At 34.4% G+C, this 25,035-nt stretch overlaps 4 protein-coding genes across 4 annotated transcripts; 2 read left to right on the top strand and 2 right to left on the bottom strand.

Moving 5' to 3' along the window:
* Positions 1 to 32: 32 nt before the first annotated feature.
* Positions 33 to 2,486, bottom strand: LOC145604739 (uncharacterized). Its single transcript, XM_081660669.1, has 2 exons — positions 1,767 to 2,486; positions 33 to 532 (listed from the first exon to the last, which is right to left on the bottom strand). Exons 1-2 carry the CDS (start codon positions 2,104 to 2,106, stop codon positions 210 to 212), a joined length of 663 nt encoding a protein of 220 aa, XP_081516795.1. The 5' UTR covers positions 2,107 to 2,486; the 3' UTR covers positions 33 to 209.
* A 920-nt stretch (positions 2,487 to 3,406) lies between these two features.
* On the bottom strand, positions 3,407 to 12,063 carry LOC145605834 (uncharacterized). The gene is made up of 3 exons (XM_081661896.1): positions 11,332 to 12,063; positions 10,560 to 11,193; positions 3,407 to 4,854 (listed from the first exon to the last, which is right to left on the bottom strand). The coding sequence occupies exons 1-3, from the start codon at positions 11,781 to 11,783 to the stop codon at positions 3,661 to 3,663; spliced, it is 2,280 nt and encodes a 759-aa protein (XP_081518022.1). The 5' UTR covers positions 11,784 to 12,063; the 3' UTR covers positions 3,407 to 3,660.
* Positions 12,064 to 15,797: 3,734 nt separating this feature from the next.
* LOC145605863 (non-structural maintenance of chromosomes element 4 homolog A-like) lies at positions 15,798 to 18,857 on the top strand. The gene is made up of 7 exons (XM_081661926.1): positions 15,798 to 16,048; positions 16,136 to 16,216; positions 16,885 to 17,131; positions 17,252 to 17,345; positions 17,631 to 17,847; positions 17,937 to 18,028; positions 18,379 to 18,857. The coding sequence occupies exons 1-7, from the start codon at positions 15,832 to 15,834 to the stop codon at positions 18,550 to 18,552; spliced, it is 1,122 nt and encodes a 373-aa protein (XP_081518052.1). The 5' UTR covers positions 15,798 to 15,831; the 3' UTR covers positions 18,553 to 18,857.
* A 1,393-nt stretch (positions 18,858 to 20,250) lies between these two features.
* On the top strand, positions 20,251 to 24,251 carry LOC145604576 (zinc finger CCCH domain-containing protein 14-like). The gene is made up of 3 exons (XM_081660463.1): positions 20,251 to 20,527; positions 20,860 to 20,920; positions 23,280 to 24,251. The coding sequence occupies exons 1-3, from the start codon at positions 20,446 to 20,448 to the stop codon at positions 24,034 to 24,036; spliced, it is 900 nt and encodes a 299-aa protein (XP_081516589.1). The 5' UTR covers positions 20,251 to 20,445; the 3' UTR covers positions 24,037 to 24,251.
* The last annotated feature ends 784 nt before the right edge of the window (positions 24,252 to 25,035 follow it).

Below are 25,035 nucleotides of genomic sequence, written 5' to 3'. Positions count from 1 at the left end.
ATAAACAAAGAAATCAAAGAATACTAGACATAACTAGACCATATTTTGTAACATATAACAATGTTGCCATGATAGTATGCGATACTCATTATCTGCACATATTACCACCACCGCTTTCTGCTTTTTGATTTTACTGCTACTACTGGATGGAAAAATCTATCAGATTGCTTGTTGATATAGGCACACATAGGCAGCTTTACCCGTGTCACCTATAGAGATTCTGCAAACTTTGCGATTAAATCAACCATTTGAGAATCAAAATCAGGACCTTCCATTTGAAAATGGCTAGCACCTTCAATAAGATGCGTCTCAACACGGCCTTCAGCTGAGCTTAGCTTATTCTGCAACTGCTTGACACTTGTAAAGCCATCCCGTGTTCCCATAACAAAAAGCTTTGGTTTTGGAGACTGCAAGATAGCCTTATAATGCCTTCCAAAGAGGATTGATGCCATCAGACCAAATGGATATCCTATGCTCACATAACCTACCACTTGCTCAACCTGATCAACAGCTGAACCTGCAATTGGTGCACCTGATCCAAAAGACGGAATATGCTCAGGGAGCTAATTATCGGTGTTTGATAAACAAAATCTGTAAAGAGATACAGTTTTATTTAAAGTTTTAGCAGATACTGCATACTTATTTCCTTGATCAATTTGTGGCCAACAAAGTGCAAACTGACATTGGAACTATCCTTTTAAGCTGAAAAAAATCCATTCACTGACTTTTAAACCTATCAAACTTTCTTCAAGTTGATGCACACAGATATTAATATGTAAGTCACAATGAGGCTGTTGTATGGCAAGTAGAAAGCATATGCAAAAAGAACTAAGAATGAGTGAATCAGGTTTCCTATTCATGGAGGAAAAAAGTCCCTTAGCTATACATTCAGCTTTCTGTCTTTCATTTCAACCTTCTATAACTTCAGATAGACATATATGTAGTATTTCCTCTCGCGCCCCAATTTCAGGAGATCAGGTTGTTTGAAAGGAAAGATGAGATCAAATTATCAAAGTGTCATTTATTAATGAATTCAGAACCAATCTATAGAAAGCATATGAAGCTATTCTAGTTGAGATCACATCGACAGTAAAAGATTGGGAATTGGGATCCTCCAGCCCCTCAAGAAATGGACCTAGACAGAGAAACCATTCTGTAACATTGGAGCTAACATAACTATAAGACTATTTATTGACATGAAATAAACAATTGAAACAAAAATCCGAGTTCGACATAGTTCATACTAAACATGAAACAGATAAACATCTAGGCAGGGATACAAGCAAGCAGCTTCCACAATGCTTCATATCAATGAATCACACCAACTAACTTTAGATTTCAATTCAGATCAAACTTAGATACAAGTAGAAAGCAGGAAACACTATTAATTTCCACACCTCAAAGTTAGCAATTCCTCTGCTTTTTCTCCTGAAAAGGACAACCAAGAAATCCTTTCAAATAGTATGATGATGAATCTAAAAGTCATATCCAAATTCCCCAAAATTTTCCATAAAAGGTCAAATTCCCATGAATAGATCTGACTTAATTATCAAAATCAAAACAATTCAGACACTTTTTCATGAACTTTTTATGATCAAATTGCTCTTCACACCAACAACACACAAGTTCATCACCAAAACATACCATATAATAAGCATAATATAACATCAAATTCAAAAATTGATCCTCCATAAGACTATAACATTAAAATCAATCATACTAATAATAATAATAACAATATTGAACAAGATTAATAGAAATTATACCTGCAGAAGAACCCACCAGCAAAATCCTATTAACAGACAGATTTTCACAAACCCATTTGCAAACAGAAATTACATCTTTAACCTCAGCAAACCCAGAAACAGATTTGCTACCAGTTGACCTACCAACACCTCTCATATCAAAAGTAACAGCCAAATAACCAGCATTTGCTAACCCAGTTGCCATTCCTCTTAATAAACTTTGACAACCACCTAAAACTGAATAAGGATGAACCAAAACAATACCCAAATTTTCATCTTTAGTATATTTTGTGGGTTTAAATATTCTTGATTTTAGATTTACTCCATCACTTCCTTCAATAGTAACTGATTCACTAGACATTTTAGAAGAGAGAAAAATCCCTTCTTTTTTTTTTTTGGGGAAAGGAAAAGTTTTCAAAGAAAAGGGATTGAGAAATTTAGGACTTTTCTTTGTTTGTTTGTTTGAGTGGAAGAATATTATCAAGGTGATTCAATTTAATTCTAAAACTTTTCCTTCAAAAAAAAATTTAATTCTAAAACTTTAAATTGGGTCATAAATAATGAAATAAATAAGTGTATAAAATATGGTTGGACAGATTTTTGGTGATGGCGAAGCCTAAAAGGAAGAAGAGTGAAGGCAATCTTGATTTTCTTTCATAGGGGGGTGAGGAGTTTGTCTCTCAAATTGGCGAAAATTAAGGGTAAAATAATTGGTTAGATATGTCCTTTTCATAATTTTTCTTTTTCCCAACCTCTTACTCTTCTAGTATGTCCCCTTTCGATTTTTCCTAATCTTTCGGGTTTCTTTATCTGCTCTCTAAAATAGATACGGCCCATACGGGTAGTATGTTTGGTTAGATGGTTTGATAGAAATTTTTATTAATTATTGAGTAAATGACAACTAATTAGAGGTGTATATTATACTTTTGTACACATGAGTGTCATATACATGATAGAACCATAATCATTGGTTCTTTACTTCTTTGTTTAGATTTCTTTTATAACTGAACAAATTAAAGTACATCCAAGTGTGTATGAAGAAATTTGTCGATGAATGAGGGTATTATGATTAAATTTTCTACGAATTGTCAAGTTTCCACATGTTTCTTTCGAGTCACAATTCAAGATTACATATGCAGATATGCTCATTGGAATATAGGCAATTAACTATTGACTCCAGTTTAAAATTTTCCAAAGTAGGCATTAACCAAATAAGTCCGACATCTTAATATAGCGACCTTAACTTTGATTCAATAGCTACACTTGAAAACAAGTCTATATAAGAGAGTAAGAACTTATACACATCAATAGTCTAAAATATCGTAAGTACATAATAATTTCTACACACATTGACAAACACGTAGTACATTATTAATAATCATACCACAATAGTGCAATTTTTTTGTATAAATGGGAAGTTATGTAGTTAGATTAACATAATTTATATGCGGAGCATAAACTCTTCAATTGATGCAAGAAATAAAGAGGCCAATTTTCCATTATTCATATAATCATTTGGGCCAAATTTTAATGACCAACTCATTTGGGCCAAATTTTCATGACCATAAACTCATTTGGGCCAAATTTTCATGACCATAAACTCATTAATCCCATTTGTAAAAAAAATAAAAATTAAAAAAAAAAATGAAAACAAAAACAAATGAAAATTAAAAACCAAAAACCATTAAAGTGAAGATACCATAAATATTGAAACTTGCTTATACGAAACTACTCTACAAATGCAAGCATATCTTTTTTATCTTCCTCTATTCTAACAACTAAAGTCTAATGAAGGCCTTAAGCTAGCCCTCCATGTATACAACAAAGCTAGAATTAAAGAAAACCCAAAATGAACATCACATCTTAAAATGTACAACAAAAGGACTACAAACTACTAATACAAACTCAACCATTTTTATCTCCTAGGTTTTTTCTTAAATTTTTCACCACCATCTCTACCACCAGATCTTCCACCTTTCGCTGAATCCGGTGTACTACCACTCATCATCGCTGCCTTCCGTTTTGGCGGCCTACCAATCCCTCTCCTCGACGCTGCTGCCTCCTTCTCACCCCTCCTGCCTGAACTCCTCCTTGTTGTATTCACCACCTCTACCTCTTTACTAATATTCTTCTTCAAATTCCCACCTGCCTTTCTAGCATTACTTTGGGTTTTTTCTCTTATCCCTCCTTCCTCCTCGTCCTCCTCAGAATCATTATTTTTCGCCTTCTCTTGACTAGACGGCGAATTTTGCTTCATCCTCTTCAAAAACTTGGCCACACCTTGTTTCTTCAAAACAGGGGTTGGTGTTCCTTTCTCTTGCTTTTGATCCGCGTTGTTGATCTTCCTCCTTTCCATTACTTCGGCCCTTTCACCCTCGGAACTCTCCTGTTTATTATCTTTACTAACATTCCCCAATTTCTCCCTTTTACTACTTTCTTTACTTATGATCTTCTTCCCATTGCTATTACTCAAACGCAAGCCTCCATTCCCCAAATTCGATCTCTCTCTCGTAAGCAACTTCTTCAAGTTTTCGTCACCACCACCACCACCTTCTCCCTTGTCGCCATCTTTCTCCTTTTCTTTCTTATTCGAAAGAGAACCGCTGCTGATATTATTACTACCATTAACTCTCTTCTGATTGTGATCGGGCTTAACTTTCTCCTCTCGTCCATTCACCACATTACTACTAATATTATTCTTACTGTTAGTAGTACTCGTAGTATGATTAGTATCTGTCTTCTTCATGCCATCTGACAATGCCTGCATTGAGTTGGAGATTCGTCTCCTGCACACAACCATGGTCGTAGAGGATCTAGGTTTCTTCACCACAGGTTCGAGGTTTTGAGGTTCCAGGTCCGGTTTCCTTGGTTGGACCTTGGGCTTTCGGGTTTTTTGGGCAACTTCGTCCATTACCAACCTCCGAAGTTCCTTGGCTGCAATATGCTCTGCGGTGCTCTTACGGTAAAAGAGCACCGCATTGGTGAATGTAAGGATGAGGTCACGGTAAAATTTGGAATGACAATCGCAGTATATACCCTTGTCAAGTCTGGATTGAACTGTATCTAGATCCATGTGTTGGCGGATCACATTCCTGTATTTCTCAGTTTCCTGCAACACCCAAATAGTGTAAGAAAATTTTACTGAAGATAAAAAAATGTCAGCTAAAGCATCACACTCTGTATGATACAGTCACAAAAGTAGATAATAGAAACAAAATTAGCGTGAATCTAACAAAGTCTCACGTAACTATACGTTCACATAATTATAAATCTCCGAAGAGTTAAAAGAGGGTGTGTAAAACTATAAACCTTGTAAAATGCAGAACGTTATATCTAAAAATAAACGGATGACGTATGAATTATGAACAGGGTGGTCTTTGACGTCAATTCAGTGAGATGGGATAGTAGAATCAGCAAGTGGCTAAATTATTCTAGTGTACGGACAAAGGAGCAGCTCAAATGTAACTGGTTGACAATACAGCATAACATCCTCATTTTCCTCCTATCTTTACCAATTTATTCATTAAGTACGGAGTAATAATAAACAATGACAGCATAAATCAAGGACAACCTGAAATCAGATGCCCTTAAAATTCCAAAATAAAATACGAGTATTTTATTAATACTCCATTAAATAGTTTTTAAATCATAATATTGATCATCATTAAGGCTATGAATCCTTGCCAACACTTTCAGCAGTTAATTTTATCTAAACGCCATTTAAATGCAATCTTAGGACTTTATATAAGTTTAAGATGACCAAATTAAATAAAATCTTCTATGTAAAAGTTTAGAGCTTTACATAAGACACAACTATACAAGAACATTAAAAAAAAAAAAAGGGGAGTCATTTCAAAAGAGAAAACATTTCCAATGAACTCTAGACACTTTTAATTTAATTATTTCGAGTAGATGAGGATTAATGAATGGTATACGGGTCAAAATCTTCATACATCTTGAAGGTAGCTAAGCAATGAATGGGAGAAGGAACCAATTGGTTGTTGATGTAGTAGTGATTGGGACTACACTTGGTAGGGAAGACCTGTATTCAATCCTCTGCAATAATAATTTGGAGGAGATTGAAACCTAATTACTCAAAACTGATCCACGAATTCAAATTAGCCTAAAGCGTGAATCAGATGGAATACCTAAAAAAAAATGGGAGAAGGATAAAGGGTTTCTCATTTCAACTCTAAAGTACTCCATATTTCGTATGCATGCATAGTTTAACGAGATAGAGGCATGTATACGTACGAGTTAAGAAAGGTGCATGAAGATAATATGTTAATGTTCATGTAAGATGTAACTAGACCTGGTTATTGGGTGGGTCGGGTCAGGGTCGGTGCGTGTCGGTTGCGGGTCAGGGTCAAAGAGGGTCACATTTTATAGGGTCAATATAGGGTTGGGCCAATGCGGGTCGCGGGTCGATAATGGACGGGCCTACAAAATATCAATTAAAACAAATATTGGACAAAGCCATTATTAAATACATATGAATACAAATTAATCTATATAATTATTTTTACATTATGTATTTTCTTTATCAACTAAATTGGAAAACATGTTGGCCCTGTATTGACCCTACCCAATAAGGGCCCTGTCCATTAATGGCCCTGTCCATTAAAAGCCCTATAAGCTTGGCCCTGACCCTGTTATCATTGGGTTACCCTGTCCAATAACCACCTCTAGATGTAACTAATGAAAGAACTAACAAAACGTGCGTGTCACAACACGATACCCACGCCGCCACGCGTATATTATCAGAAGACAAATCAACACCCTTGCTTTTACGTTTTTACCCTTTCAAAAAACATCACCAAAGGGATACAAGTATATTTTATATAGTCTACTAGCCTATACCTATTAGTCAAAATTTAAGGATTTAATAATATTTAATTAACTAATTTTAAAATATCACTAAGTTTATAGTTGGTAGATTAGAGTTTAATATAAACTCGAAATAAAAAATATACAAGGGGTATCTTAGCCAAAAGTTTATTATAAAATCTGTTTATCTATTTTAATTTGCCCGAACTCACTCAACTCATGTAATGTAAACCCCACCACGAACGAGTCCACTGACTCTCTATGCGGGGTATGCCACAGTAGTATCGAGGGACAAAGGGCTTAACAGCTTAGGTTGGTGAAACTTGGTTCACGTGGATCATCTGAAAGAAATAGCACCTTTATGGAATGATAGTTCTCGTCAGAGAAATTAACAATTTCTTATTCATGGTTCCATTTACAAACAACATGAATAGCGTGCTATTTGTGTTAAACACCCGTAAAAGAAATTCTAAACCTTCTTTTTCTAGTTTACAATCTTACATCATCTTAAAATAGATAGATTTGTTACCTCTCCATCAAAAATTATGGAGTATAAACTACGGAACATTAAAACACTTTGATTGGGTCATTTCTAATTATTACTACGGAAGATGATTAGTATTTAGTACATAAAAAGTTAAATTTTGGTAATAATCGTGGGACACGCAACTTCAACTATTTCACTAAGGATATGCCTAGTAACATACTTTTTCTAGTCACGTTAAGGGTCTGTTCTCTTCAGATTTTTTTTCAATTCACTTCAATTCTTAATTTCCTTCTCTCATAAATATTCAGTTCAGCTTAGCTCAGACCCTTAACTAGTTAGAAAGAAAAATGAACATGCCTAGTAAATACATGCTTTTTCTAGTCACATTTAGACTAATAAGAAACCGAAAAAAGAGCATGGCGAATAACATACATGATACATACTTTAGCTAATCACGTTTAATTAGTTAGAAATGGAAAAAATAAGTTATATTAACCCCCTTTTTCCCCAATCTCTAGTTTCTTTACTCATAAGTGCATTACTTCATATGTACAATAACAATGATTGTTATAAAAGAAAACAAAAGATCATGGCAATGAACTCGCACGAAATAGGAAGGTAAGGGTAAAATAAAAATTACTAGCTGAAAAAAACAGCTATTTGTTTTAAAAATTAATGTATAATTTAAGATATTTATGATTAAAATTATGTGTTCGGGACTACGGACCAAGCTTAAAGAAGATACGGGTACCCTAGACATGAGGACTTGACCCAAAGGTAAGTATGTACGTAATGTTTGGGACGTAAAACAGGCCAAAACAAGCACGTACAATATCGGCTCCACAATATCAATGATAATCATAATATTAATAGTACGTCGTCCCAGCTTTAAAAGAGAAGCACAAAATATAATTAAGGAAAAGGTCAAAATTTTGAAAGCCCCACTTACACCTAACGGCTTTCCGTTCATCTTGCCGTTTGCCAAGACTATTTTCAATACTTTTCACAAAAAAAAAAAAAAAAACTTTTAGTTTTGAACAATTATACTCTTGGTCTCTAAGAGTCTTGGTGAAAACTCATAATATAGGCATACTAGAAAAATTTATTTTAATTATGTATTGTACGAAAATATTAAAAGTTGATACAATTAAATTATACATCTATACAAATCAAACATAATCTTACATGCACATGTTTATCTATTAAGTACAACCACTGTTTTTTTTTTTTTTTCCTTGGCACTTTTATTTTTTAAGATGAAAAGAAATAGTGTTATTTTTCATTTGCCCGATATTTATAAATTTTTTAAAAGAATTATAAAAACAAATCAAAATAAGTACGAAGTAGCAAATATGGTGAGAGTAATAGCATAACATTTAAATTCTCAAACCTAAGGTTGAAGAGAATCTCGTCTTACTATTATACTTAAAAGTCATCTGGACTAATTGCTCTTTAACAAATGCGGAGGATTTTTAACTATATCATTTCTTATGAGATTAATATGATACTCCCTCTATTCCTATTTGTGAATTACTTTTAATTTTTTGATGAGAGTAACCAACAAAAACAAACGAACAGTGTACTCTGATACGGAGATATTTTTAAAAACGGGTTTTTTTTTTTTATAACTTTCCTAAACCAAATTTAATCGCGAGTTTTATTTTATTTAATTATAAAAAATATAAAATAAAAAAAAAAAAGGAAAGGGGACCATGAATCAATCCTTCTAGGCTTCTAATGACTATCGTTTCATGCTCAAAAGGGCAGAAAGCCCAATTAAAAACCTTTTGACAAAAATACCCATGCATATTCAGGAAATAACACCTGTGTCCCCATACTGCTCTTTTGCATGTCCACTACCTTGATGCTGACCTGGCACGAATTAATTTTCTTTTCTCCCACTCTTTCACAAAACATCCCCAAGGCCAAAAAATGCAATTGTCCCCAACTTCAAATAATCAAATCTCACTCGCTCTTTGATATTTTAATTTAATGGGGGTACCAACATGGTGTTTTCTGAGCAATATGGAGGTGCGACATTGAAATGGATCTAATAAGATTTCTCATGAATATTATTTTTAATATGTGTATTACGGAGTAATAAATACTCATCATTAAATAAATCATATTCATATAATGTCTTGATTTAAAAAAAAATATACAAAAAAATTGGTGGATAGAGAGAGTTAAGAGAGGCAGAGAATGTGTGGGGATAAAGAAAAACAAGAAATCATAAAACTACATTGTTTATAAAAAATTATGACTATATAAATTGTGAAGTTATTAAAGAAATAGATTTCTCGAAAATAATGGAGGGTTCAACTGTATAAGGTTATCTCATAAGTCATAAGACCTCCTAAATACAACCTACCCAAGCTTTTTGCCTCTACTGGACTTCGAACACAAGACCTCCAATTCGAGAGGAGAACCAATAGCCACTTAAGCTCCGCTCACTTGCTAGTTGCTACAATTAAGGGATCATTACGAAGGACACTATGCAAGACATGTACGGAGAAGTATTATAATGTTTACTTCCTCCAATTTAATTTTAGTTATTTCTCTTTTTTAGAGGATATTCGATTATCTTTTTGGTCGATTTAAATTAATTGTCAATAGTTCTATTTAGCTAATTGATAAAATTTTATGGTTTAAATTACACGCATACTCTCACTTGTTATGTATTCTCTTTTATTATTTGACTTATTAGGTCGGGAATTAAAAAAAACTAAAACCTTAAAATCTTGTCTCTTGTCTATTTTATTTTTGTTTATCTTGGACATAATTGTAATTTAACATTCTTACTCCCTAAAAAAAAAAAAAAAAAAAAAAAAAAAAAAAAAAAAAAAAAAAAACTTTGTATGTGGCATAATTAAATATTCCGTAGAGGAAAGGGGAATATAACAAAGAAGTATAAACCGAGAAAGAAAGAGGGATCAATTATTATTTACCTTAGAGCGAGAGACTCATACCCCACTACTTGGATCTAAAAGCCGGAAATTAATCGTATAATACTAATAATAGTTACTCAAATTCAAAATATTTAATTTTCAAATGTTTTATCATGTACAGTAATAATTTAGGACGATCAAAATACTCCCAACGTAATCCATGTAATAATTTCTATAATGGATAGGATAAAATTATACACTTATATTGTACAAGTAATAATTTTAAAAAATTACTCCTATCACCCATGCAAATCATAATCATATTTAATTTTATCTTGTTATTATAACACCTACTTATAACTCGACAGAATTGCACTCAAATTAGATTAAAATAACCTCGATGTAAAGGGTAACCGGTTGTTGATAACATTAGTCACGTTATTAGCTAAACTAAAACTTACTACTCGTATCTAATCGGTCCAAAAACTCTTAAATAAAATTACTACAACTCTACAAGTAATGATTATTGGCATATAACTCAAACTTTGTTGTTGTAATGGTCATTTAAAACTTTTACCGCAGTAAAGTAATATATGGAGTAATAAAATTTACCTGACTAGGAAGCCGACGTTGGAAAACAGAGCCATGTTTATGAGACCGGAGGCTCTCCAAGAACCGAATCAACGGTTGAGACTTCGCATTGATCCGTTTATTAGCGGGCGAAACCTCCTCGGCCTCCAATTCGTCACCGCTATCCCCCCTAAAACGACGTCGTTTCTTCTTCGACAAGCTAGCGGAACTCTGAACATCACTGCTTTGCTGCCTTGTGCTTTCCCTCCTCGACTCCGACAACGACTCACTAAGCCGGTTCGCCTTCCTATTACTATCACCAACAACCGGTTCACCCCTAATCCGAACCGCACCCGGTTCACCCCGTTTGGAATCGTTAGAAGGGTTTAAATTGTCGGTTTTCGGGTGGTTCGTAGAGTTGGATGAACGATTCTCCGCCGAGTCAGCGGTTATAACCTTCTCGGCCGATGATCTCTCCGGTTCATCACCTTTTTCTCCGGTTTCTGTCGCATTTTCTTCCGGTTTAATCCTCAGATCTGATAATAATACTGTCTTTTCTTCTTCATCATCATCATCTTGTCGTCGTTGTTGTTGTTCATCCTCATCTTCTTCTTCTGCCTTTACTTTACTGCTTTCTCTCTCCTCCTCTAATCTCTTCACCTTCAATTGCAACGACCTGTTCTCACCATTAATAAACACTAATCAGATCTCAATCCAAAAAACTTAAATTAAAAATTAAAAAATAAAATAAAATAAATAAAATTCATAGATCGGAATAATAATAAATTAAATAAAAATAAATAAATCTAATTACACGATCGAAACGTCGTGCCGATGAACCTCGCGCTTCAACTCCTCGACTCGAAGCTTCCGTAACTCATCCACCATACGCACAAGATGTTCCTCGCCGCCTTCCTCCACCTCCGCCGCCGTCTCCGCCGCCTCCTCAAACCGCCGCTTCAAGTGCACGTACTTTTTCCGGCAGTTTCCCGACGAAAACGAACCATCAACTGTACCTTCGCCGCCGCCTTCGACGGCGTTGTTATCGGCATCGTGAACGACGTCGTTTTCATCGTTGTTGTTGTTGTTGTTGAGAGAAGAGTGTTTGATACGTTTCTGGAGTTCGGAAGAAATGGAGTCCCAGCTATTGAATCCATGGCGGTTGACGGCACACACTAACAAAAGCTCTTCCAATGTTCCCCATGCTTGTTCTTCGTCTTCCTCTCCATTATTCGACGACGTCGTTTCGTCTTCCTTTTCTTCCATAATATTATTATTACTAAATCTTAAATCTCTCACTCTTCCTTCCTCTTATACAACTAATAAAAATAATCATCAGGCTTATCTAATTGTTTGCTTTCATTTCTAATTTCATTTAATTAGGGTTTTAAGACGATTATTAAAATAAAATAACGGGTTTAAATAATGAATTTCAAATTAAATTATGGTGAAATTATGAAAAATACGAGTTTTGTTTTAGTTTAGGTAACGCCTTCGCGGCTAGTATTTTCGGGTTAGGAGGCGGGGGTGTTATGTTGGGAGAGACTTTTTGATTGTGCGAGAAAACATAGAAATGTGCTCGCAATTCTTTCTTTTATACGGGAGTATTTTATTTTAAGGGTTTATTACGGTTTTACCCTTATTGTGTGATTATAATTGCAAATTTGCAATTGCAACTCTTTGTTGTAAATATCCAAGTTTTTCCTTTCTATTTGTTGATGAAATGCAATATAGTCCACTTGACTATTGGGTTGCATCACTGCCGTACACCTCAGCATTTGGCCCTACTTTCTTATTAGTGGGTTCATCTTTGTCCGTTTGAAATGAATTTATGTAAACAGATTAAAAAAAAATTTGTAGTATAAAAAAAAAGAGAGGGAGGGGATGATTTTGGTGAACAAAGACCCAATTTCGTTTAAGGAGGAGATCTCAATCCATGAAGAAACGACATTTAATGAGTATATGACCAGATTAGGTTTAGGATTGGAGAAAATGAAAATTGAATCCTCGTTTTTTTTCCATTGAGTTCTCAACCTTTTTTTATTTTTTGCTTGTGTGTGTTACAAAAATTTAAATTGTATAGACGCGTGTTAATCACGTTAATGAATCATCTTATTTATTATTTAATTTTTTTTCGATAATTTTGGTGTAAAGATAGAGTAATAAAGGACACTTGCGTAACATAATTTGATCTTGTGTCTTGACTACTATTATTATTTCGTAAGAGTATAGCTGGCTTATTAGTTGACACCCACATTGATCAATTTCATATTGATCATTGTAATTTCTCATGCTTGATCTGTTTAATAATAATAATAAATTTTTTGAAAAAATAAAATAAATGAATAGAATTACACTCAAATATGCAGATCTCAATATTGTGTTATTATTATTATATGATCTACAATTGCCCCTGATGAAAATGATTTATAGCATGTTCACATTTACTGAACTAAGCTGAACAGAACTGATTAGAGCTGAACTGAACTGAATTGAACTAAACTGAACTGATTGGAGCTGAACTGAACTAAATTGAGCTGAAATGAATATTTTATGAGAGAGGAAAATTAGGAGCTGAACTGATCTGAACTGATTGGAGCTGAATTAAACTGAACTTAACTGAAATTAAGTAAATGTAAACAGGCTCTTAGCGTCGAGTAATGTTGTGGAAAATCATTATAAAAATGACTTGACATAAAGCGACTAAAGGTCTGTCTTGTTCACCTTATTTTCACTTATTTAAGTGTAATAAGTTGAGATAAGTTTAAGAAAAATAAGTTTTGATAGGAGTTATTCAAGTACAAATTACAATTAAAATAAGTTCAGATAAGTTTAGCAAAGATCAGATAAGTTTATATAAGATCGATAAGTTTATATAAGATCAAATAAGTTTAGATACGTGAAAATTAGGTGAATAGAACACACCAATAGCTACTCCGTATAATACAAGCTCAGCTCATCTAAACATGCTACTTTGACTCATATGCCCCTAATCTCTAACTACTGTTACAGTTGATCATGGTGGATCACTGGATCCTGCCCAAATTACACGGTTGAAACTCATACTTGGGTCCGACTAATTAGACCTTAATAAGGCTGGGTTTAAGCCATAGGCCCATACATGTATAAGACCATTCTTTGTGTTGTGTTGGTAGTTCATGAAATTTGGTTTAGGGCCCTTATAATTAGCTCCATTAAAAAAAATTGTAGACAATTCATCCATGGGCCTAGTATAGCATTCTAGATTGATACGGGTATTTGGTATTGGTTTGCAGGCCATTTTTTTGTTTTTCCTCTAAAGAGAACAGTCAAAACACCCATCTTGTTTAGCAATAAAAAAAAAAAAAACACCTATCTTAAAAAGGGAAACAAGTAAAATTCTTTCAAAGCGAGTTTAATACGGAGTAAGAATCAACACAAATATTTAAAAACATCCGGTTTACACTAATTAGTGTAAATTAGGCTGAAACACTCACCGCCAAACCACCACTCCCTTAGCTTCTCCCAAGAATCCGGCGTCCCCCTCCGATTTCGACCTTGCTGACCACCCCAATTCCAGCGCTTCTGACCTCCTCCCATCCCCCGATTTGTCGAGTTTGAAGTCCGGGATTACAACAACTCCGAATGCCTCGACCCCAATTGCATATACAGTATACCTTATTGTGGGTATCTATCATTTCACCTCATCTACTTTGATGGTGGCAAACATGGCAGCGGCGGAGGTGGTGATGACTATGGCGGCAGAGGTGACGATGACGACAACTATGAAGGGAAAAATATGAGGACTTGCAGTTGGTAACGGAGAGGGAGAAAGGGGGCTGAGGTTTTGATGGAGGAGAGAGAATTTGAAGGTTTGCTAATGGTGGAAATGTTTAGTTTTGAGGAGAGATAAAGATACGGGATGAAAGTAGAGCCATTGGGTTAACTTTTGCATTTTGTGTTATTTTTTTTATTTTGATACTCTGTTTTTGTGAAAAAAAAGGGTCACTTTTGTGTAAAAAAATGATAACTTTTGTAAAAAAAAAGGTCACTTTTGTAAAAAAAAAGGTCACTTTTGTGAAAATAGGGGTCACTTTTGTAATAAAAAGGGTCACTTTTGTAAAGAAAAAGGGTCACTTTTCGCAAAAATGTTCGATGTACAATAAAATTATTGTAAACCGGGGGCATGCAAAAGGAGTTGAAGAATCAAACCCAAGCCTTCCACTTAGAATTTGAGGGATTAACTAACTTATTTAGCCCCAATTCTCATCGACTTACATGTTGCAATTATATAGCATGATATTTTTATATACAACTTGAAAGTAGGTGAATATAATTTTGTTAAAGATGCCATAAAATAAGTAACTAGTACCAGGTACTACTTTATGTTTAGGTTTAAAGATGCCATAAAATAAGTATTTATGTAAGCGTATTACTGATATAGTAATATTACACCATTGTGATTTGTGAGATCTAATTTTGTTAAAAACGAGATATACTTATATATATTCATTATGGTACATAAATATACCATTATAATTCTAAAAAATACCTTCAAGAATCACCAATTCATGCCTAAATTGTACTTATATAATAACTGCTAAATATACTTTTGTAACAAAATAAAAATTTACTAGAATTACAATTTCGCTTGAAATGCAAACAAATAGTGAATGCCAATTAGGGTCTGTTCTCTTCAGCTTAATTTCATTTCAGTTCCGTTTAGCTCCAATCAGTTCAGTTCCAATTAGTTTAGTTCAATTTAATTCAGCTCCTAATTTCCTTCTCTCATGAAATATTCATTTCAACTCTATTTGGTTCAGTTTAATTCAGTTCAGCTCAGTAAATCTGAACTGGCCCTTAGTCGAATACTTGAATGGGTTAAAGTTTCGAAATGAGTCAAATGAACCATTACATCAATAGTCCACTTCAGACTTTTTTTTGACAGTACCAAACTTTCTTCCAATTGGGTATTTGGGTTGCTTAATGCATAATTGCAAATAAATAGTAACCGAAAAAGATGAGCGGGAAATTAACCCTCCAAGCTCCAATAAAAAGTTAAAAAGTTTCTTTTCCCTCCTTCTAAAAAAAATAAAAAATAAAAAATAAAAAATAAAAAAATAAAGAAGTTGAAAAGTTTATCCAATCAAAAAATAAAATTAAATAAAAAAAAACTTGTACTATATAAAAACCCTAAAGCTTTTCACACAAGCCAGTAACTTCCTATAAAACCAAATTTCACCCAAATTTTCTTCCTCTATAAATTCCCTCCAATTTTCTTTATTTTGTTAATTATTGATTTAATTTTTCATTATTACTTGATTAATCAAGTTTAATGGGAAAACGAGTGCAAAACATGGCCGTTGATCATCCAGAATTCCGGTCAGTTAAAGCCGAGAAAGTGAACCAAACCGACCACTTTCAAGTACTACCACCGAAACGACGCCGTTCTGATCGGCCACGTGGCGGCGGCGAGGAACCGGTTCAGAAACCGGCGGTTGACCGGCGAGTTATCCGGTCTCAATACGTCTACTACAAAAATCTCATTCATGGTGAAAAATTTAAAATCATGTTATTTATTTGTTTAGTTTAAAGAATTTTTTTATTTAGTTATTTATTTATATGTGAACTATTTGCAGAGGAGAAGGAAGAATTATGCAAAGGAGATTCGAATAAGTTCCAGAGAATTATTAAAGAAGTTGACGATTTATATGATACTGGTAAATTTATTTATTTTTATATTTTTTTTAATGACGTTACAATTGAAATAATTTTGTTATTGTTATACAGAAATTGAACTAGGTATGATTATTATTTGTGTATAATGTAGGTGCAGGACTAGTAATTTTACTCTGTATTTGTTGTCTTGTGAAAATTTACAATTTAATTGAGCATACTTACGGAGTACGAAGTATTTTGTTTCTCGTGTTTAAATTTTTGCTGATCTATGTACTTTGTTTGATACATATTAACTTATTAAGTATTTTTATAACATAATCTTGCTTAGATAATTAGATAAGTGATTGTACGTGTAAGGAGTACTTTTTTAGGCTTAATTATTTCGCTACATGACTACGTGTATGACAGTATGAATGTATATATAAAATGAATGTATGTGTTGGAGTACTTTGACTATATTTTGGCTTAAGTACTATTGTACGTACTTTGCTATGTGTATTGGTCGTATTATTTGTACCACATTATTCACATACTGTGCTAGTCTTAACCACATTGACATTGGTTGTCATAAAAAAAGAGTTGAAAAGAAGAGGGTAATTTTTTGCTAGCTTGACTTGTGCATAACCATACATGCTATTTGTCCTGTTATAACATTTGATGAATACTTTGTGACTAAATTTGTTGGTTTAATTTGCTTGGGATTTTTTAGTGTCAACTACAAGAGAGCAAGTAACAGATGCGGAGACACTTCTTGACATGGCCAACACCTTAGTGACCACTGCAAGGTCATATTCTAAAGATGGGCTAACCCCTTTTGATTTCATAACCTCTTTGGTTCGCGAGTTTGGTGTTGCTGATGGAAGGACAGTTGAAAAGGACCTTGCTTCGATCAAATGGGATGCCATTGGTGTGCTTGTCTGCCCCATTTTCAAGAATGCTCGAGGCTGTTCTACAATGTATGTGTTGAACTTATATTTGCGAAAGATTTGATTCAAGGATATGATTTGTGGGTTTGTTTGTGATTGCAGATTTGCAGCTATATTGATGGTTGTTTGGTATGTCTGTTTTTATGGCAGGACTGGACCAATGAAAACTCAGATGAAGCCAAGAAAGGCTATTGTTCGAAAGAAACGAACAAGGCTTACCGGAAGTGCTGCTAAGCCTGAAGAGGTATAAAGCTTTATTAACTTTTATGGGTGGTTTAATTACTCACAATGGACTTCTTTATGGTTGATGTTTATTTATGAAGATGATTTGGGGTATTTTTCATGATATTAGATTGTTCAATCGAATATTAAATATGGGCTTGAACTTCCTTGGTACTTCATGTAGCATTTATAGAAAAGATTTCATTGTGATAGTCATTGATAGAGTATGATTTATTGGCTCATTCAAGAAATCCGCTCCATATTTTGTACAAGTATAAAGGTTACTTTTTTTCTCCTTGTGAATCAGGTTGAGAACTCTGGTTCAGATAACAAAAAGGATACAGATAAGAACATGGCAACCATGTTTAACATCTTGAAGAGTAAAAGAAGTGTCCGCCTTGAAAACTTGATTCTGAACAGGAATTCATTCGCACAGACTGTTGAGAATCTGTTTGCTTTGTCTTTTTTGGTAAAAGATGGGCGTGCTCAGATTACTGTCAATGATAATGGAACTCATCTTGTTTGTAAGTCGTCGTCGTTCTTGCTCATCTTTACATTTAACTTTTGCACTACTCCTGATTTTGATCAAGACTCTTATCGCTTCTGTTTTCAGCACCAAAGAATGCTCCTGACTCGAGTTCAGTTACTTCCAAGGAAGTTTCATACAACCACTTTGTCTTCAGGTTTGATTTCAAGGACTGGAAGGTAAGGGGATTTCTTCTTACTAGCAAATCTGTTTTGTTAGTGTTGTACATTGAGTTGAGGCTTTAATGCTTGTAAATGTCACAATTTTGGAGTAAAAAATTAAGTTCATCGAAGATGTATATCAGTGTATGTGCTGATTATGTGACTACGCTACTTTATGTTCACAACCCTGTAAAATCAGAAATTGTGATTGTATTAGCTGAGCTCTAAACAAGTGTAGAATTGAATTCATCTCAAACTAAAAAGAGTGTAGAATTGAATTGACATCTAAAGGAAGTACTCATGCTGTAACAAAAGGAGTAATATTTAGCGTTGTGTTATGCTTATGTTCATTGGTTTATGAATTACAGCTGATGGCGGATTCAGTGCCGACTGGAGAAGAACTAATGCCTCATAGGTACCAAGTGAGCGTTCCTCTGTCTCAGGCAGACACAGTGCCAAATCTTACTCCAGTTGCAATTCCGACTTCACCAACGACAAAAGCTCAAACTAGTGAATTAGGAACCTTGGTTACAGAGCTCTAGCAGCAACATCTGATCATGGCTGCCGGATCATTCAGTGCAAATAGTAATTAACAACTAACAAGCATAGTTTTGGAAGCATTTTTTGTGCAGTGACATGTTTATAAGGGTGCCAAGTATTACGTTTTTAGATGAACTAGCTAACTCTGTAGGTATTCTCATGTGCAGAGAGGAGTAACATTTTGTAGTGAATCTAGTTTTAAGAAGTAAGTAATGATAATTTGAGGTAAACTTTAGGCTTCTGATTATTTTGAATTATTGGGAAAATTTTAGAGTAAGCAATGTGTTTGTTTTGTTGCTTCTTCTGATCCTCACTCTCCCATAGTCACATGATTAGTCTTGGTTATAGGCTGGTCTCACTGAATCAATGTAGGTTGATATAAGATTGACTTGAAAATGGGTCGGGTAAATATAGGTGTAGCCTTCCTCTTTTTTTTTTTTTTTTTTTTAATAATCTTGTTAATGAACTCCCTTGGCGTTACACAACACTTTAAAATGCTCCCTCCGTTCCCTTTTGATAGTTTCTTATGGGCATTTTTCACGGGAATTAATATATAAATAAGAATAGTAAAATTACATTGAAAAGTAAATTGACATTGGGTATGTAAAAAAGTAATAAAAGTACATAGAAAAATAAAATTTACATGAGAAATTTAAATTTGCGCAAGGTTTTATTGCAAATTGTAGAAAATTTTGATTAAAAATTAATATTTATGGTTGTTGGAAAAAGCAAATGGGGTGAACATTTTGGGACTAAAATTTGCCTATAAGGGACTATTAAAAGGGGGACGGTGGGAGTACTTTGTAATTTATAAAATGATATTGATTTGGGAATGCATGTCAAAAGCTTTTTTTTTTTTTTTTGACACAGTACAGGTTAACGAATGATTTTGCGTAGACAAGACCTGAACATGGGTCAAGCCGGACCTTGGCATAACAAGTTGATCCTTTTCAGGCCAACCAACCTTGCTATTTTGGCCCAAAATAAGGGTCTTTTCGGATGACTCGACCCGAACTGCATATAGTGATGCTATATTACTTGGACTCGGGTATTCATGTCCGACGTGTCCAAATGTTGAGGGTCCAACACGGACACGTGAGGTGAAATGAAGAGTCCGAGTAACATAGTAGTGAAGTATTCTCAGCCGAACAGGACTACATACGAAATCAGTACTCCTTAAAAAGTCAAAAGTAAGAAGTCAAAAGACAGAGAAAGAAAAGCCTGGAGAAAAAATGAAAGTGCTCGTACATGAATGAATGACGCCTCTTACACCTTACCTACTGCACGTGACCCTCCTCTCCAATTTCCAGGTGTCATTTAATTAAATCATATTTAAACCTAAATAAATAAATCTCACATCCACCTAATCATTTCTTTTCTTTTCATTTCACTAGAGTGTACCCGTGCTCATGCACGGAATATGTAGTATGTAATATATTTAAGATAAAAAAAAATGGTAACAGTGATAGTTAATAAAGGGTGGGTATTGGGTTTTTTTTTTTTTTTTTAAGTGATATGGGTAGTTATGAGTTAAAATGATGGTTATTGTTTTTTTTTTTTTAAGTGATATGGGTAGTTATGAGTTAAAATGGTGGTTATTGGTTTTTTTTTTCAAAAAAAAAAAAAAAAAAAAAAAGGAAGGCTAGAATTGCAAGGATGGGAATTTGGAGTGCTGTGAATGAAAGTTGGAAAAAAAACTTTTAACTTATATTATAGATTTCATTTTCTCTCTCCAAACACCCGCCCTCGCACTTTCTCTCTCCTCTCTCTTCGCTAGGGTTTCCTCTTTCGCCTACTCCACTCTTCTTCTTCCCCAATTTTCAATCGATTTCTTCCCTCAAATTAGGGTTTTCTTCAGGCTAAAGTAGTTCAATTTCTTCGTATTTCGTTCGAAAATGGATTTCGGTGGTCCTCGCAAAAGAGGTAGACATGAAAGTTCACTTAATGGCAATGGCGGCTTCAAGAAATCTCGTCCAGGTTTGTTGAATTTCTTCCTATTAATTACCTTTTTTTTCAAATTAATTGTGTATTCTAGGGTTTATTTGAAGTTTTAGTGATGATTTGGAGTCTGGACTTGTTTGCTGCGATTTGCTCACTCAATTTGTAGATTTACGCGATTTTAGGATATTTTCTAGGGTTTTAGTTCGTAGATTTGTTGTTCGCTAATGCGTGAAATCTTCAGAACATTTACCGAGTGAAAGACTTGAATAAAAATCGAAATTATATATAAAAAAGATTGGTAAACAGTCGAGATTCAAGAATGAATTAATACAACTCACTGAAAAAAAGTAATTAATGTTCTTCAACAGAATCGGAGTCCTTCCAATCTGGTGTAGGAAGCAAATCGAAGCCTTGCACAAAGTTTTTCAGGTTCAAATCTCAATACTTATTTAAAACAATTCTACATATAATGCAAATCTTACATTCAACAATATGCTATATAGATTAATAATGTTATTTTACACAATTTATATTGGTTGGTAAGTGCAATTTATATATTGACTAATAAATTCAGCATCCAAAGTTGTGATACAGGTCTTATTCTATATCATCATATAATCACAGTAAACAGAGACTCTGATGATATTGATAACTAATGTTCGATACACTCGGTAAACTACTGGAAGATATATGGAATTATGTGTAAAATCTACTTCCTTTCCTTTATAATTTAAGGAACGTGCACTTTCCGAGCTTGAACTTTGGCTTCAAACTTCTCTCAAAATATGTTCAATGAAAGATTATATCAGAATTATATTAAAAATTCAGAGTAACTTTATAAAGTATATTTTTCGAGAGGGAGTAGTGGTCAAAGTGGAATCTCGGAAAGTGTGAGGGTCTTTGATTATGAGATGGAGGGAGTATTTAGGTTTGAAAGTGATGCAACGCAGTCTCAGACTAATGAATTGGTATTTAAGTTTTTGTACAGGTCCATCCTCTTCAATCAAATTACAATAAATCAATACTCTTGATGGAAATTCAAATTCTTAATTCATTGGTTTACTCAATGCAATTTGCGAGATGAAAAAAGTTTCAACAAGGCTAAATACTCTGAGAAGAAGCAGATTTACGAAGTGCTGAACTTAATCATATAATCTGATGGAAATTATTAATTTATTGGAGTACTCACTGCAATTTTTGAGACTAAATAAGTTTCAACAAGGCTAAATATCCTGAGAAGAAGCAGTTTAATGAAGTGCTGAACTTAATCATATAATCTGACATCTGGTTATTTACTTTTCTGCGTTTTCTGTGTGGTGTTGAGACTGATAGAAGGGGGGTGGGTGTTTGAGTGGTACCATCCACATATGAATATGATAGGCAGGGCGGCCTAATTTCACAATCAGGTTTTAGTTTTATGTGATGCATATTGTGCGAGGTTTGTTTTATCCTGTTTGTTTGTGTCAATACTTCCCCCTTCATTTTTAGTTGTTCTCTTTTGACTTTTGGCACTATTCGCCCTTTTCAATTTGACATCATTTACTAATCACACATAATGAAATAATACCTATGTTGGGTCTCGTTTGATATGTGTTGATATGTAATGTTAAGTCATATAATTTTTATAATGTTTGCAGTTACACAATTAGTGTATTTTTAGCTCCTGCAGGAATGATGTGCATAGACTAGTTAAATATTATCTGCAACTATGCTGTCCTGGTGCTCTTCCTGAGTATCTTACTCTTGTTTCTTAATTTAGTGTGTATGAGTTTGGATCACTATGATAATGTGTTGCGAAAGTGCTCAAAACTGATAGAATGTTCCATAGGTATTTTGAAACGACTATTGATTGTGAATCAAGGGGGAGATAGGATGGGATAAGAAAATTCTGGTTAATGGACGTATGATTTATTGATTTGTGGACTTAGTAGAATGAGATTTTATTTCTTTCCCTATATTATTTTAGGTCCATGTTTTGATCAGACCCATTGTTGCTAGGCTCTCTCATTACGTCCTACGAGTTGTCAAGCATTAAGTGACTTTTAGTAAAATCTCCTCCTGTTAGTGTTCTTGCTTTTCAGATGCAAGTTTGAGATATTTGTGATGCATTGCAGAGGCTTTCTTTCCTCACTTGCTTCTTTGATCGATCTTTTTATATTGGGTTGCTGTCTCTCGTTATTTTGATTTTGGGAGTTTGTAACTATGCCACTAGTGCTTTAGAACTTTGTTAAGTTGGAAAACATTTGGATTTGTTTAGCTGTGATTTGTTGTTGGATGTGGTTAAATGTGTTGGGGATCTAGGTTTATGGGAAGTGAAGAATATCTTTTCCAAGATTGTGGTTTTGATGTTATTCTTTTTTCATCTCAAGGTTATATATTGGATCCTTAATCATCAGTGTATCAGACTTGTTGTATGATATCTTTGTGGGTGTGTAATGTGGGATGTGAGAGTAGGGCTGAAGGTATTGGTGTTCAAATTGGTCATGTAAGTGGGTCTTATTATGGGTTTGATTTTGTACATTGTTGGCTTGCTAGGTTATATGCTTTTCATTTGTTTCTGGGTTTGTGTTGTGTTATTTTGTTGCTGACTCATCACAGTGGCTTGTGTAAATGGAGTTTCCTCAACAGTTGTATACGAGAACGATTAGTCTCCTTGTTATTTATTATCCTCTGTCACAATTTTTTTTTTTAAAAATAGAACTTAGATTTGAAGATATTTAGCTTTGTTTTCACCCCATCCTTTTATACTTCAAAATTAGAATCTGAACCGAATTTGGGTCTTTTGCAGCACGTCAGGCTGTCCATTTGGTGAAGGATGCCACTTCTTGCACCATGTCCCAGGTGGATTCAAGGCTGTTTCCCAGATGTTGAACCTTGGTGGTGCACCAGTTCCTCCACCCAGAAATGTTGCCCCATCATACTCTGATGGTCCAGCCACACCATCAGGCAAAACCAAGATTTGCAACAAGTTTAATTCTCCAGAAGGTTGTAAATATGGAGACAAGTGTCACTTTGCTCACGGAGAACGACAGCTTGGAAGGCCATCCATTCCATCATATGAAGATCCACGGGGCATGGGATACATGTCAGGTAGGATGGGAGGCAGGATGGAACCTCCACCACCTGGTATTGGTGCTGCTGCAAACTTTGGAGAGTCTTCTACAGCCAAACTCAGCATTGATGCTGCTCTTGCTGGAGCAGTCATAGGTAAAAGTGGGATAAATTCAAAGCAGATATGCCGTGTTACTGGGGTGAAGCTTTCAATAAGGGACCATGAGACTGATTCTAACAAAAGGAATATTCAACTCGAGGGCACCTTTGATCAAATCAAGCAGGCCTCTTCCATGGTTGAGGAGCTCATACGGAATGTCAAGGCGGCTTCTGGTGGCCCTTCTGTCAGGCAGTCAACAGGACATGGTGCACCTGGCGGTGGTAGCAATTTCAAGACAAGGCTTTGTGAAAACTTCACCAAAGGGTCGTGCACATTTGGAGATAGGTGCCATTTTGCTCACGGAGCTGATGAAATGCGTAAATCTGCAATTTAATCCATAGCTCCTCACTTGTCCCTTTTCACCCTAATTAATTTGGGGTTTTTGTATGTCTGTCTCGCATGTTTAGGCTGTGGATGTGGGTTGTTTTAGTACTGTGGTACAGAGACAATATGACTATCAGAGGCTGTAGGTTTTTTTTTCATTTGTACGTTTATAATCTTACATTTATTTAGTTTTGTTAAATTTCTTTCATTTTGATAGTTGGGGTATTTTTGTGGGTTTGTTACATCCTAAAGCAGCTTGTGAATCTTGTGATATGTCTTAAAAGTAGTAGTATTCTGCTTTTTTCCCGGCTGTTACCTCTAGACTCTCGTAATGTTTATATTATTCCTTATCACGAGTGACCAAAATCGTCTGGTAATCGTAAGCTATTGAACTAATCTATCATTAGTAGTGCAGGACTACAGCAGAATGGGCTTTTTTTTCAGTACTAGTCTTTGAAGATGATGTGTTTGTGTTAGTTGTGTCATACTTTTGTTTATAACAAATGTTTTAACAATCTTTCCAGTCAAACGAAGTTCAGTTTAGACAAAGCAGTGCTCATAGAGTACCCTTGATTATAAACCCAAAACTTTTACCCTTATAATTACTCTGCAATAATACATGGTTTGAAGATGGCAAAATCAACTCAATACTCGACCCGTAAAGTAATTTAAAGGTATAATTAATATGATCAAACCCTACAATGATCTAGCTATGAAGTACAAGAACTTGATCCGATTTGATGATTTAATTACATGAAGCCAGTCATAGTTCTAGGACTCAAACTTGATTGGACCCATAATGACTCAATCTTGATGATTTATAGATTCCAAATTTCCAATATCATATTATTTCAATATCTTTTAATTTAAGGTAATACCGTACTGTATTTCGTTACATACTTAAAAATTGATTATGTTCCCATGACACCATATAGGAAATTAGGAATATAATCAAAAGAATAATTTGTTTGTGATTTACGAGATATTAATTTTCTTAAATCAATCACTT

The sequence above is a fragment of the Chenopodium album genome, chromosome 22 (genome assembly GCF_948465745.1).
Source record: "Chenopodium album chromosome 22, dcCheAlbu1.1, whole genome shotgun sequence".
In the NCBI taxonomy this organism is placed as follows: Eukaryota; Viridiplantae; Streptophyta; class Magnoliopsida; order Caryophyllales; family Amaranthaceae; genus Chenopodium; species Chenopodium album.
The sequence above is the reverse complement of the archived record's forward strand: the minus strand, read 5'-3'. Positions and strand labels throughout refer to the sequence as shown.